Here is a 15,335-nt window from a genome sequence, read left to right as displayed (position 1 = left end):
ATTACTCTAACCGATACGGCTGGGCTGCACGTCTAAAATGACAATTTGAGGCAATTTTTGAACATAACTATTAATCAAAGACCGATCTGGCTTATGTGATTTCCAAAATGATATTCAACAACCCCGCTTCGCCTCACGCCAATATCAAAAAGGTTCCTAACTTTTAGTTCAACATTTGTTCTAAATGAAATGATTCAGTGATTCTGGTCAATACTGTGGGATGTGTGAATGCAGAAACTAAACTCTCTGTAGAAACCCTCCCTAGAGAGTAATGGAACAATTCTTATAGACCATGACGTGTCAGGCTGTGGATGAGATGGTAATATGAAAGAACATGAGTTCTACTCCAAACACGCTGAAAATGAATAAACTAAACCACTCACCACTTCCAAAATAAAAACACCAGCAACACATTAATGTGCGACTACTGATCGCAGCGATCAAAAGAATATTGATCGGCACCGTTTCATTCAACATTCAGTCTCATTCACTGTATGTGCACTGCCGTTTTTTTGACTCAAATGGGTCGAAAAAGCATTTAGCGTTTAGCTGTAGTTTCTCTTTAATTCCTCCAGGCTTCATCAGGAGGGATGTGATTTCGAGGTTATTCTTTCCCTAAAAACACAGCATGCAGACGCTTGTATTGCAGGGGTTCACATCTGCTGCCTCACTCAAGCAACACTTTCTTTTACAACTATTAACATGTCAACTTACTGTTCCAGATATATGCACAGTCATTATTTTTCCACAAATATAGAAAACACAAGCAAATACAGAACGCAGTAGTCCTACTCAAGTCAACAGAAGCTTCCAAGAGTCACTAAAAACGGACTCATTGTTGGTTATTTTTGACAGACAAGGTATTAAATCTGTCTATTATTACCTATCATTTTCGTTTTTAATCATAATAAGATATAGGTGTATTTAAACCCACTACACTTTTTTGAATTTCTGGCATGTGAGCCCGGTGATGGACCAGCGACCTGTCCAGGGTGTAACCAGACTCTCGCCTAATGTCAGCTCCAGCCCCCCCCCCCCCCAAGGAAGGAAATAAACAGGACCAGTAGTCTCCTCCTCAGACTGAACAAGAAGTTGATGATGGACAGAAAACACAACAATATAGCTGTGTTTTCCAGTCTCGTACAAAGCCAGTTCTGTTACAGCCATTCAGTCAGTCATTCAGAAAACCAGTCAGTTAGTCAGGAGTGTGTGTGTGTGTCTGTGTGTGTGTTGTCTACAGGCCAATCCGCCTGAACAAAGATCTCCATTATTTCAGTCCGTTCACATCTCTCCATGGCTGGCCAGCACTGCCCCGTTCACCTCTTGAGCCTCGCAGCAGATGACACAAAAACCGAAACCGACCCGCTGGTTCGAGCGCGCCATCAACCCGAACGGCCGTGTTCAGGTTGCCAAAAAAAAACAATAAAAGAAAAACATGAACAATCAAAATTGTTATGTCAGCATAACAGTAATATGTACCAGAGAATTAGTTTTCAACATGTGAAACCATTTGGATGGAAACAATGATAGCAAACAGGACAGAGGAGGTAGTTTTCATCTGCTGGTGCAAAGGAATCCTAATTCGATGACTCATGGAGATGGCTTCACTGGGTCCCGTCCTGGTTGGATGAATAAATGAATCATGAACAAGAGGGTTTTCCCCGTTCAAAAAGGGCTTTGCTACACTTTTTAGGAGAATCAGATGTGCAGATGTGCAGATGTGCTACCGCGCCGCCCCGCCGACTGTGAGGAGACGTCTCACAGGAGATGAGTGGTCTAACGCTTCCTGTTGATAATTACAGTGTGTTCAAAGTGAAAAACATTAACGCCAGGTGAAGCCATCTTTCCCCGTAAGCGACGAAAAGCTGGACTCTTTCTGTCTCTCTCTCTCTCTCTCTCTCGATGAAAGGGGGGGGGGGTTTCCACACGGTGCTGTGGGGGCGCCGCTGTATGTCACCTCGTAACATTACACCAAGACGGACTAGTTCTCCCGAGACCGTGGACCGAATCTCATTGTTATGCTTGCTGAGTCATGTTTCACCGCATAAATACAAGTCTAAACCTGTAGCGGCCTAGAGTGGTGATCCCCAACCAGGGAACCAGCACCCCAAGAGGTACTTCTGCAGCAGCTTGGGGAGGCCTGGAAAGATTGTAGAGAAACTCAACTCATTTAATAAAATAAACTAATAAGCTAATATTTGAATAAAAAGATGTATCTACAGATAGATCAGGCAACAGAAAAGTTGTTGCTTAGCATTACGGTCACACAGCACCTTACCAAGTCTGTGCAAGCACAAGTCATAGTTTTGGGAAAATGCATGAAGTATATAAAAAAAAAAAAGTCAAAATAGAGAGCACCTGCAAGGGTATCCGTTGGCACAGTGTAGTGGGCATGAATTACAAACCACAAACTCCAGTTTGAAGGCTTATCAGAGAAGGACAGAAGACAACAGTTTCTTCTCCTTCAAGGCAGAATTGTAAAACAATAATTCTTCTTTATCTATTGTTTTGTTTTTTCTCTCCAAAGTTTAGACCCAATCCCTCACCGGCTTCCCCGATGCAAACACTATTCTAATTATTTTCGTTTTCCGTTATCCACCGGCATTACCTTACAGTCGAAGAATGTGAAACAACATTGGAAAAAATATTCTGTTGAAGTTAATCACAGCAGAGCCAACCGATGCCCTTGTGGAGCTTGTTGGGAACACTGCGAGAGAGAACTACAGACAAAAGGAATTCCTGGCATCCCCCAGCTGGCCGACCGGGAAGAGGCGAGACAAATCAAATAGTCTGGTCCCCAGAGCCTCCACAGAGGTCAGACAATAACAAGGTGGATGAGGCTCACAAGGCGCTATCGCGTTAGCTGTTCCCTGATACCGACGGCTCCAAGATAAGTGAAGATAAGGCTCCATTACCAGAGCGACAAAGAGAGTTGTCGAAATAACAATGGGCACAATAACAATACTTTATTATTATTATTTTAATCCTATTTTATCATCAAAAAGACGAAACCCCCAGTGTAAATACAACGTCGTACACACACAGCTCTTGATTTGTGTGATTCGTGTGTGTCTTCATGTTTGTTTTCGAGTGTGTCGTACACTAGCATGAACATAATTGGAAGCATTTTGCTCGACAAACACATTATTCAAATTGTATGCAAAGCAAAAGATGAACATAAGTTCCTGCAATGTAACATGCATGTATCACCAAGCTACAATTTCTGGGTCTGTCATGTGATGCCATCGGGCCCAAAAATAATTTTTTCTGATCGTCAGTGTTGAGCTGTGGCAGGAAGAGGAGTGAGCTCAAAATCCGGTAAATAAGGAGACAATCTCCACCACTGACGAGTCCCTTGGATCACAGCTGTTTTCAGTAAACACAGATGATGCTCTCCGTCATCGCGAATGATTCCACATTCACAACAAAAGCAGGAGCTGCAGCTCCTCTCTAGGGCTGTGGTTGGACGATAATGGTCCAAAGCAAAAATAATTATTGAACAACAGATTCTTAATTGATTGAAGCCTTTGTAGTTGCAAGTAACTGAAGCTCATAATGAAACAAGGCAATGTTATAGTAATTCTCTTGAAATAGCATTGTTTCTACTCAGGAGAAACAGGACATGGCACTGAGTTCCCTATCAACACCATACCTGACTGTCGCTGGTGTGTTTTCACTTGGACTGGGTCCCTCTTTGTCATTTCAGGTTGTTGTTGGATTTTAACGCATTAACTGCTCTTCCTTTGTAAAAACAAATACTGATCTTTTTTTAATGTTATAGTTGGTGTCATTCACATAACTGGCCACCTCATTTTCCAGTTTTTGAAAGTATAAAAAGCCAGATTTTGTGCAGCAGATTCATTTCACAAGCCTACAGAGTGAATCAAACACAGTCAGTGTCAAACACTGGTTGGTTCAACCTTCATCAGTCCACTTTCAGTCTAATTGTGTTTATTTAATTAGTGTGTGCATAATGCTGTTTAGAGAGATTCAAAATCTGTGATATGTCAATCTTGGTGATTCCTAATCTGGTTGATTCCAGCCACACACACACACATGCACGCAATGCTGTTAAGGTTGTTATTATAACCGATAACTTGCTAGACTGGATAGACCAGGTACTAAATACCCATGTCTACTACCAAAACCTCCTGGAGACTACCGTACTAGCAACAAATGCTCCAGCTGCCTTGAGATTGACCCTTCGCGAAGCCCCTCCCGCCTTGGTTACTGTTGCTAGGCCTGTCACGCTTTTGCACCGGCATCTCAAGGTGGGGTTTTCAAAAACCATCAGTCAGAGATATTCTGAAGGAGATAACAGCAGGTTTCTGGAATACTAGTTCTGAAACATCAGAGAGAAGAAGACAGAAAGGACTACAATATTTCAGAGCTGCATTCGCATTTTAATTTGAAAGGACAAACACATACAGGAAAACAATGTTCCTCCACAACAAGTAAGTGAATACATTGTAGGGCTGCACGATTATGGCCAAAATCATAATCGCGATTATTTTAATCAATATTGCAATCACGATTATTGATCACGATTATTCATTAATTTTAGGGACAACATCTTTTTATTGCACTGTCACGTTTAAATGAACAAGAACACTGCTTCCACTTCCATTGTTGTGCTATATTCAGGCTAATGTACACGTCTCTGCATCGCTATGCGGCGCAGACACAACTCGAACGCACTCTGTGCATATGATTTGTTCTTGGTTAACATCACTTGCCCTAAATCCAAAAAACTTCCAGACAACGAATGATGATCCTTTTCGAGGGGCTAGCTCCTCGCCTTCTGCTCCTGACATTTGATTTAGCTTTCACACGACACCCGTGACCGTCTGCTCTGTTGTCCATCTCTCTACTTCTACCGGAGTCTGCAGGGTGCGCGCATGACACCTCCCATCTCGTTCGCCCCCTGGTGGTCGCTGACTGTTAGTTGAGGAAGAGCTTGATTTGATATGTAGCAGAGCACGCATTTTAAACGTAAATATCGCTGACGATCATGCTCATTTAATCGTGGCAGCCAAAATCGTGATCGCGATTAAAATTATATTAATTGTGCAGCCCTAATACATTGTAGTATTTTTTTAAGCTAAGTTCACGTTTACTGATAGTTATGACTCCTTATAGCTTTCACTACCCAATATAAAACTAAATTATCCTGCTTTTCCATTTGTTTAATGCGCGCCAGGATACTGCATCCACATTGGGAGCTTCATCCACACACACATTCATAAATTAATAACAATTAATATTCACCAGTCTTTCTTTGCTCACGCGTTACGCTAGCTAACGTTATTAGCATGTTACTATGGAAAAAAGAAGAAGCATTTTTTGTTGATCTGCGATGGATTTAGCTGTGAGCGAGGTCTTCCAACACTGTATAATTTGTGTCCGAAAACTGCGTTTTTTTGGCTTCGGGGAAGGCGTAAAATACGACACTCTCCCCTAAACTTTGAGGATATCTGCTGCAGGACTTCCAGGATCCACACACAACACCACTGATAGCTCTACAGGCCTGCTGAGCCTAGCGACGCTTGCTTACGAATTATTGGACAGTGGCCGTTCTAGCGAGGAGATTAGTGAAAGGTCAAGTGCGGCAGGAATGCTGGCAAGCAGCGTGGCGTGGGTTGAGAAGATGCCTGTTCTGGGCGAGCTATAGAACGGTGAAACTGCTTTACGGATTACTTAATTTACGCAGGAGGGTTCTCTGCCAAGTTGCCAGAACAAAACTTCAACATCAGTGTCCTGCATTGTCGCTGCTATCTGTTTGTGTGTGTGAGTCAAAATTCACACTTCCACTCCTGGAGCTATATTTTCCCAGACACGGAGGAGAGGTCCTGAGACAAGGTCCCAGAGAGGGAGTGTGTGTGTGTGTGTGTGTGTGTGTGTGTGTGTGTGTGTGTGTGTGTGTGTGTGTGTGTGTGTGTGTGTGTGTGTGTGTGTGTGTGTGTGTGTGTGTGCGCAAACAGGCAGTACAGCCTCCCGGTCCATCCTACTTTTCCCACAATCAACACAAGAAAAAGAACAGAACCATCAATGTATACAATTCAATAAATGTATCAACAGTTTATGTTTTTGCTAGAGTTCTTGTCACACCCCCTGACAAATACAGACGAACGGTACCTCAATTACATATAAACAGTCTGACTGACTTTTTCCTCATTCATTGTAATTCTACCGTGATCACGGCAGAGTGAAATGAGCCTTCATAACAAAACAAACTATTGCAACCGGCCTCAAAATCCACAAACAAGAGACTCCTCTCGGTCCCTGGTCACGGCTCATCCCGATCTGACGGTGTTAACAGAGCACAATTAAAGGCCACATAATTACAGTAGGCACTTCAACACAGCCAAACCAGTAATGTTCTCTTCCAGGAATTCCAGGGATGGGTGCGACTGTTCACTAAAAGTAGGCATGGATGTGCCTGGTTTACAAAGCGTTCCCTATAATTACCAGCCCTGACAGCACTCCGGGTTCTGGGTCAGGGGGCGCAGTTGTGCACCATCAAGTGTTAGGATTTTTGTTTTGTTTTTCCAACGACCAATAACTGCTTTTAGAATGTCTGCTGTGGGTGAAAACAACAAAACTGTTAATACAACTCCCAAAGGACACGATGTCTTTCCAGATGTTATCTAGTGTTAATATTTCATTTTGCTGATTGCTTACAAGAGTGGGTCTGAACTGCAGTTTCCTCGCAGATCATTTAACCACATATGACGTATTTAAGGTGTGACTAGCGGTTTCAAATCCTGGTTTCAAACCAAAAGGATGGGCATGCCAACTACGAGTATCTAAAAACAGGGATAGATGCAGCTAAAATATTTCAGGCTGATGAGGGAAGAAGTTATATGAGAATAACAGATTGTTTTGCATCTTCTACTTTCGATTCATCGCGGCTTGTTATGGTATGCTACAACTGGCTGTCGCGTCCTTTTTACCTTATAAATTCTGCCGTCACTCCAGCTCTACAGATTAATCGATTGGCAAATATGATGTTGATCATCGATTAATAGCTTGTTTTTTGAAGCAAAACTTGAAAATCATTATCTGGCTCCCGATTCTCAAATGTTTTTTCAGATTTTTATCACTGTAAACTGAATATCTTTAGGTTTCAGACTGATAGTTGGACAAAACAATTCTTTTGACGACATAAGAATAAAATCAAATCAAAGAAAAGGTAGTTTAAAATGATCTGTTAGCGCCTTTAGCTGTTTAGCATGCCATCACAGAGAACAGCCGAAAGATACGCCAACAAGCTAGCATTTCATATGCAATTTTCTGTTAAATATATTCAGTTTTATGTTCCTTATCAAAAGCTTTGTTGTGAATGGAAAGGACACACCCACAAGCAGAAGACGGTAACCTGACGGCAGGTGATGTAGACTTTTTGGTCAAAATGAAGGCAGGTATGTGTTGAGTAAATGTATTGCCTGCATTGGTCCTTAGTGACATCTCTGCAGTAGACGTTAAGGGACGCAAGAGAATTTCTCAATCCTTTCCCCAACCACGTGGTCCCACGCCAGCTGCATCAATCCCTGAAATGACTAGCGTGTGCAGATCCACTGAGTGAGTGGGTGTCTGTAGTCAGCACACAATGGTATGGAGCTAATCATAGCAGAGATTAGACAGACATCAGCAGAAACTAGTCGTCACTGGGCTTCCTTAAGCCCTCAGCACTTGGTCACTCAAGTCAGAGTGTCTGTATGACGTGACATCACTGCTGGAGCTGGGCTTCCCTCGCTGGGATTTACTCCGACCAAAAACGCCTCCACTGTTTCCTTACATATTGTACACACCACACGTTGTCAAACCCCAACCCTGCTGTTCCTTCATGTGGTTGTTCTGCAAGTGTATCAGTACGTGCCATGCTACTTATTCTATGTTACGGGACCTCCGTCACTCTTTCAATACCTTTCTCAGCCCTTTTAAGATATTACCAAATCCCCATTAAGACAATATTAATTTAAAAAAGGGCCTCATATTTAGCACTAGAGAAGCACTGGGTAAATAAACACTGACCCTACCACATCCAAAACCAACCAGAAAACAGAAGGGGGGGGCTGGGACTGAGTCCACAACTCACTCACGTAGTCAGCATTTTAATTAGAAACATCACAGCGATACTTGTTTCTGCAAAAAGTGTAATGCGATGTGCTGAGACTTGCTGGAAGCCTTTATCCATGCAAACTAAGGTTAAGGGGACATTGTGTCTTAAACACCACTAAGTCCCACCTGGTGCTATATTTTTAAGGTGGATAACAACATCCATGTTTGACAGTGAAATAGAAAAACTACAGCAATATATCGGCCAATGTTTGATCTTTAGCTTTACAGCACAAACACAACTTTAATAGTCTCAGCTGACAACAAGTAAAACATGGACCCATGCTGTTGCCTGGCAACGCAATTCTGTTGACACACAGAGGGGTGACTGCAGACAGACGGGATGAGGGCGATGAAGCATGTAAACATGTTGTAGTGGAAACACAAAATACATACACAAACCCACATATAAGCACAATATGTCTCATTTTTATACATCGTTTGACAATGACCCCTTATATTTAGTTGCCAAAAAAATTAAAATGGATTTGAAAAATAGATTTGCAAGTGCTTACTGCTGGACAAACTATGTATTGGTGACAGCGTTTCTAAACTTGCTTAAAACATACTTATCAGCCAATGTATACCGGTACATCATATAGATGAATACATGCTGTGAGCTAATATATTGACGCAGCTGTTATATACATTTCTAAAAGAAACAATGTTGATTATTTTCTTGCCTGCTGAATAGAAGTGATTAAGCTGTTGAGATTTACAGTGAACCGGAGTACCTGAGAAGGCTTTATGTCAAAACTATAAACCTGTTGCAACATTCATTGTGACCTATTGAACTTTGAGTTTGCACAGATCACTGTTTTTACCTCCAAGTTAAATTGTAACGAGACGTTTTATGCCCTCTACCGACTCCAGCCAAACTTTTAGCATTTTTCCAAAACAAAATCACGTGGCAGAACCAGCACCGACTTGCTCACCCAAAAAAAGCTTTTTTTTAAAGTTACATTTTAGTCATAGAAATAGTTGCTATGGTAGTGGAGGTCAGCAGGTTGCCCCGTGTACTGCTGTGTCTTTTTACCACTAGAAGTCGCATGAGTCAAACTTTCAAAGCCTACACAAAGACTTCAGAACTTTGTTGCCATACTTGCTTTGCAGCTTGACTGACAACGCGGACGTAAACTGACTAAACACTTTGAAAATAAAAGAGCAAACACCAACATGTACAGTAAATTGATGTTGCAACAACCCCGTGGACGATCCCTCTCGTTTAATGTGTAATCCCTTCGGCCAGGGGTTAACAAAAGACCAAAAAAAAATTCCTTCCAGTAAATCCCTGAAGACCTACTTTGTACTTTAATGATGTGCTTTCATCTCCTCAGGCCAAACAAAGCACCGGAAAAACATCCCCCATGCTGTTGAATGAGAGAGCGTGTGTGCGGGTTGTGTGTGTTTGAGAAAGAGAGTGAGTGTGTGAGTGTGCTTGTTTCCCAGCATGCACGGACATGGCGCTTCTTTAGAAGAAGCCCATGAGTTATGAACGAGACAAAACACCCAAACCAGATTCCCAAAAAAACAAATGAGGGAAGTAAACATGGGAGAATGTAGCCACCCCCACGACAAAAAAAAGAAAAAAAAAGAAAAGAAAAAAAACACTACTTTCCCAGGGAAGGAAAACAGGCTTTGAACCCTCTTTTCCTTGCAACAGTTTTATGAATGAGTTCCGGCTGAAAGAAGGCCCTTTATAGTAACTCAATGAAAACACTTTCCCCTTCCGTCATTTATTGATCCGGTCAATGACCGGGGTCTGGAAATAAAATGCCTCCGGATACAACGATGCCTCTCATGCCAGCGCAGCAGAAGGCCTGTGAGCCAGACACACACTCAAAACAACAGATCCCAGATAAGATTACTGAAGCTTGATACGGGGCGTTATCAGCAGAGATATCAGAGTTTGGTATTCGATTGTGTTTGCGGATACAAACAGACTTGATTCTAGCAGCATCAGGCTTTAACACACCGGATTGTAAAGCTGAGGGGAATGAGCACTGTTCGGTCGGCCAGCTCACCCACTCGAGCCATCGGCCATCCTCCTTTTAATGAAGCCTGGTTTTAGCACCACCAGACTCTTCCAATAAAATGGACAGTAAATAGCACAACAATGCAGCCTCTGCAGCGGTGCTTGTGTTGTTTCAGATCAATGCTGTTTAGAAAGGGAGCGGCGGCAGCAAATGATTTGCCCGTTCGCCCCAGCCGACGCTCTCCCTCAGGAACCCACCTCGGTTGGCTGCTTATGCGCCTTCGCGAAGTCGATCTCCGCTTCATCTATTTTTAGTCCGCTCAAACCGACTGACCAAAACACATCGACCCGTTGGGGTAGGACGATGCCAACTGAGCACAAACACACCAGCCGGGCCCAAAAGTGTCTCATCTGTCCAGTTAGTCTGGGGACGAGCTGCAACCATGAGGCCTTGGGGCCAAGTGTGGTGAAATCATTATTCATGTTCTGGGTGGGCGGGCTAGTCGGCCGTGATGGCGTTTCGTAGTCTCATTTAGCCACTTGTTAGCAACCGCACTTTTTTAAGACACGTAAAAGCTTCAAACTTTTTACAAGGATTTTTACAAAGACAGCCAATTCGTATTTGAAATACTTTAGACACCGGAGGACTTAAAAGCTACATTTGAAGATGTATTTTTCAGCCGACCAATTTTAACAGGATTTGCAACCTTTGGTTCTTTATAATGCATTTAATACTTGACTTCTTTTTTTTCTTTTCTTTTTTTAACAGGGCTTGTATAAGGGCAGTAAAGTAGTCCATGAATTTGAGATATGCGTTTACAGTTCGCGGGCTCAAATACAAACTAAACTCATTTCCAGGTATTAGGACCCCAGCACTAGTACTTGCAGTAGTGTTGAGATTAGACTTAGTAGCTGCAGTGGAAGGCCAAGCAGTATCACTAGTAACTGTGGTAAAGCAGTAGTAGTAGTAGTAGTAATAGTAGCTAGCAGCACAGCAGCAGATGGCGTAGCAGTTGCGGCCGTAGTAAGAGAAACAGTAGAAGCAGCAGCTGTCGCACTGGCACTGGTAATAGAAGTATGACTACTAGCCAAGGCATTTAGTTATTGGCTATTTAAAAAACAATATCCAAATCTATTTCCTGTCCCTCACAGCCCCGGCACTCTGAAAAACATGTTTTGGTCTAGTCTCGACAGAGTGGAGACAGAAAGATGGCCCTGTACTCTCTGAGCAGAGCTGTTACACTTCACCTCCTTACCACAGACTTGTATATACAGACAAAATGCCTTCCTGTCAATGTCATACTATCATGTCAGAACAGTCCGATAACATCCTGCACAATGTAAATCCACTTTTATCTCCAAGTTCTAGTTGCGTGTAATGTTGACGATGTAGGAATTGCAGCTTATTCAAGGACACAAATGGTCACATGAGTGAGCAATTTAGATTGTGTTGTCGAAGCAACGCAGTTGCCTGGATGTCGTTGAGTTGTTGCCGCAGCGGCGGGAAAGAAGGACGGCGGGAAAGAGGAAGGACGGCGCCACAACCTTAGCTAGGGCTTACGCTCAGTGGTGGAATGCAACTCGGTACGTTTACTCGAGTGCTGCTACTGACGTACAATTTGGGGTACACAAGTATCTTAGTTTGATGTAACTATTACAACAATTTTAAGGGCAATTATTGTACTTTACATTTGTGTACCAGCTGTAGTAACTAGTGGGCCATCCGGCATAATGAGTATATTTTGATGCCAATACTTTTACCTAAGTAAGTCTGTGAATGCAGGACATTTAACAGAGTAATTGTGCACGGTGTTTTTTGCTGCTTTTACAAATAGAAGAGGGGAGGTCCAGAGTGTATTGCTCCGACACCCCGACACCCCCTCCAACGTACTCCCCTCCAACGTACTCCCCACAACAGCAAGAGCAGCTAAAGCGACAGGTAGCAGGCCACAGCTGTAGCTACGGAGCCGTTCATTACACTCCCAAAATCACAACCACGCAAATCAGGCCAAACGCGCGACTGTGTGCGCAATCAATTTGCAATTCAAATCCCCGGTGACAAATCACACGTGTTTGTTTGTGTGTGTTTTTATGTGTGTGTGGCAGCCGGCGTTACCTTTCTGGCAGTAATTGGAATTCCAGCAGCGGTAGTTGTAGTTGTTGTTGAACATGGTCTTCCTGCACTGGGGGTTGTTCTCCATGATGCCCGGGCAGACGTCGCTGCACTCCTTGGACTGCTTGTTCCCGGCGATGTAATTGTTGAACTCAGCGTCCAGGATGAGCGACCAGTCGATGGAGTCCAGGTAGCAGAGCTCGGGGTTCTTCTCGATGCGGATGGCGCCGCGGGTGATGTTCCTCAGGTTGTACAGGCCAATGTCCTTCAGGCTGGTCATCTCGAAGACGACCAGCGCGTAGTTGTAGAAGAGGTTCCGCCCGCGTATGACGGCGAGGTTGGGGAAGAGCGTGCTCAGGCTGTCCAGGCCAGACACGCGGAAGAGCAGCAGGAAGTCGGTGATCATGGTCAGCTTGGGGAAGCTGAGCGAGCGGAAGACGTCCTGGTGGACGTTGTTGTTGTTCTTGTCGCCGATGAGGAGGATCTGCAGGTAGCCCTCCACCACCGTGCAGTTCTCCAGGCGCCTGAATTCGCTGATGTCATTCCCGATGTCGATGCTGGGACCGCAGACTGCAGGGGGGAGACAAAAAGCAGAGGGTGAACGAGGCCGCAATCCATCAAACTCAACAGTAACGTAAACCTCATTTGCTCTATTATTATTCATTTCTTTGCTTTCATTTGAGGCTCTCCACAGGGATCAAAACAGTTTCATCATCACAATATAAAGTCTTGGCTACATCAAAAGCAAAACAATTACACAATAACATATTCTTTCAGATTATCTGTATATTTCATCATTTATTTACACACTCTATGCAATAGAAGGCTGTTAAACGGAGCAATTAACAAAACAATGTTCTCAAATTTCTGAACTGGTGATATCTATGAAGAGATGCTTGCTTGTGCATTTTCTAAATATTGACGGTACACTTGAGCTGTGCAGTTGTTGACACAACATGTTTGCCCGGCGGTTCTCATTCTCAATGCCATCTTAACATGGCGTGACAATGTAAATACGCGAGTCAGGTTCTATTCAAGCTCAGGTAAACGGCGCAATCAAGTTTACATTGCTGTTGATCTTGTGTCCACTTTGTATGGCAGGTTTTTGGCTTCATGCCGCTCCGCTTTTGTCAAGCTTTTATAGCACAATGACATCAAAAGGCATAAAAACTACTCCACTATCAAAGACATCATCCATTGAGAGAAATGTACACACTCAAGTTTGTTTAAATACAGTATATGTGACAAAACAACTTGTTGAACGAAGGATAAAATGAATCCCGGCGGCGTTTCGCAAGTAAATCATGAAACAAGAGTCCACACCCGAGGAAACAACTCAGTGGTGCTTTGTGCTACAAGCCACGTCTGTCACCACGCTAAAATCTTTTTAGCTTGTTAGCATGCTAACATTTGCTTATTAGCACAAAACCAGCTGGAGTACAGCAGAGGGGAATGTCATTGGTTTTGCAGTTTATTTTTTAGGTATATAAGAAGTGGACGTAGTCACCGTGACGTCACCCATTGGTATGCGGACGGACGTTTTTGCCGTCGCCATTTTGCAACAAAAAGTGACATGATAGGGTGCACTTAAGTACACCCAAATGCTAAGACCCTTTTAGGTGGCCAACAAGTTACAATTAACTTTGATGAACAGAAAACCCGATGTGAAAGGGTTAAAGTCGCAAGACGAAGCACGGACACCTCCCAGACCGAATAACGCCGAAGTAGCAACACAAAGTGGCCACGCCCTGAAGCATACCCTGCTTTACGGTCTATTTTACTCGAAATGGGACCGTAATTCACTAACTGGACATCATGCTGTATTGAAGAAGACTTGAAACTAGTTATTGAGAACATAAACTAACCCTAAATTTCAGGACGACCTATCCAGTAGTTAGAAAGCCATTTCACTCAGATGTCAACCTTGTGTTTGCCATTGAGGAAAAGTCACAGGATCACCAAAGTCCGTAGGATTTATCCTCTGGGGGCCATGAATATCCGTGAAAGATGGAAATCTATCAGATAGTTGTTTTGATATCTCAGTCTGGACTAAAGCTGTGGACCAACCAACAGACCGGCTTTACCATCCTTAGAACCACGCTTCCAACATGGTGCATTGTGGAGGCCCCTCCTGGAAATGTATCCGCCTGTAGCAGTCTATGCACACACTGTGATCTAGTGAATTGATTAATTTACTGTAGAAGTGAATATGTCTGGGCTTTTGATCAAAGGACGGACAACAAAGGACCGTTGTCTGCTCTTTGATGTGAACAAATTGTAAAAACATGTATTTTTGCAATTTCATGTCCAGAGTAAAATAGATTTGTTTTTAGCCACATGAGCAGTACTTTGTTATTTAGTGAGACGGTCAGGAGACTGATTCTATTTAGACGAAGGAATACTTTGAAGTAAAAGAAGCACAAAGCAAAGAAGAAAAGGTACTGCTCTGAATCCAAACCAGCATGAGGAAAAGTGTGGTAGGGCGGTGATGATAGGTGTGAGAGTGTTTGCCTTTCCCACTTGTACTGCCACCTGTGTGCTGTGCTCTAAAACAATACTTGGCCCGAAGCCCCAGCAGCACCCACAGAAGCATGGAGGCCATTATCGCACATCACTGTGAGGATTCAGACTTCAAAAGCTGGTGGGAAGTGAGTCATGGAAAACTCATGCCGAGCAGCTCACAGGTAGTCACACTACTACGTTAATGCTGGTCTATAAAGTTTTACTGTATGAAGGTGACGCAGAGAGGTTTGGGAGAAACAATGCATGACAAGAAAACAATTCATTGCATTCTTAATTACTACAGTTTTAAAATTAAACATTGGGGTTTGTGTTGCAGGTTTAATTAGTGTAAATATATATATATATATTTTTTTTTTTCCTTAAGGCAAAACCTGGAGCTAGAGCAATGGGCCAACGGCTATACAAGTTCCCACAATAGATGTCACACAGCAGGGCTGTCGCATCACTTTATAATCGAAGACAATAAGTTGCAGGGATCCCTGCAAGGAAGAGGTATTTTTGTAGGCCAACCCTGAAAGTTTGCACCAAAAAGCCAATGAGGTTTTTCCCCCATTGGCTTTTGGGTTATTAGTTATTTTGGGGTTATTGCAGAAAATAAGCTCTGTG

The 15,335-nt window shown here is 43.1% G+C and overlaps 1 protein-coding gene across 1 annotated transcript in view; it reads right to left on the bottom strand.

Moving 5' to 3' along the window:
* The window catches only part of igf1rb (insulin-like growth factor 1b receptor), a 35,852-nt gene that overhangs the window by 16,992 nt on the left and 3,525 nt on the right, over positions 1 to 15,335 (bottom strand). The window contains exon 2 of the mRNA XM_079292244.1: positions 12,210 to 12,776. Coding sequence (XP_079148370.1) covers positions 12,210 to 12,776 — 567 coding nt within the window. The remainder of the gene's footprint in view (positions 1 to 12,209; positions 12,777 to 15,335) is intronic.

The sequence above is a fragment of the Melanostigma gelatinosum genome, assembly GCF_949748355.1.
Source record: "Melanostigma gelatinosum genome assembly, chromosome: 2".
In the NCBI taxonomy this organism is placed as follows: domain Eukaryota; kingdom Metazoa; phylum Chordata; class Actinopteri; order Perciformes; family Zoarcidae; genus Melanostigma; species Melanostigma gelatinosum.
The sequence above is the reverse complement of the archived record's forward strand: the minus strand, read 5'-3'. Positions and strand labels throughout refer to the sequence as shown.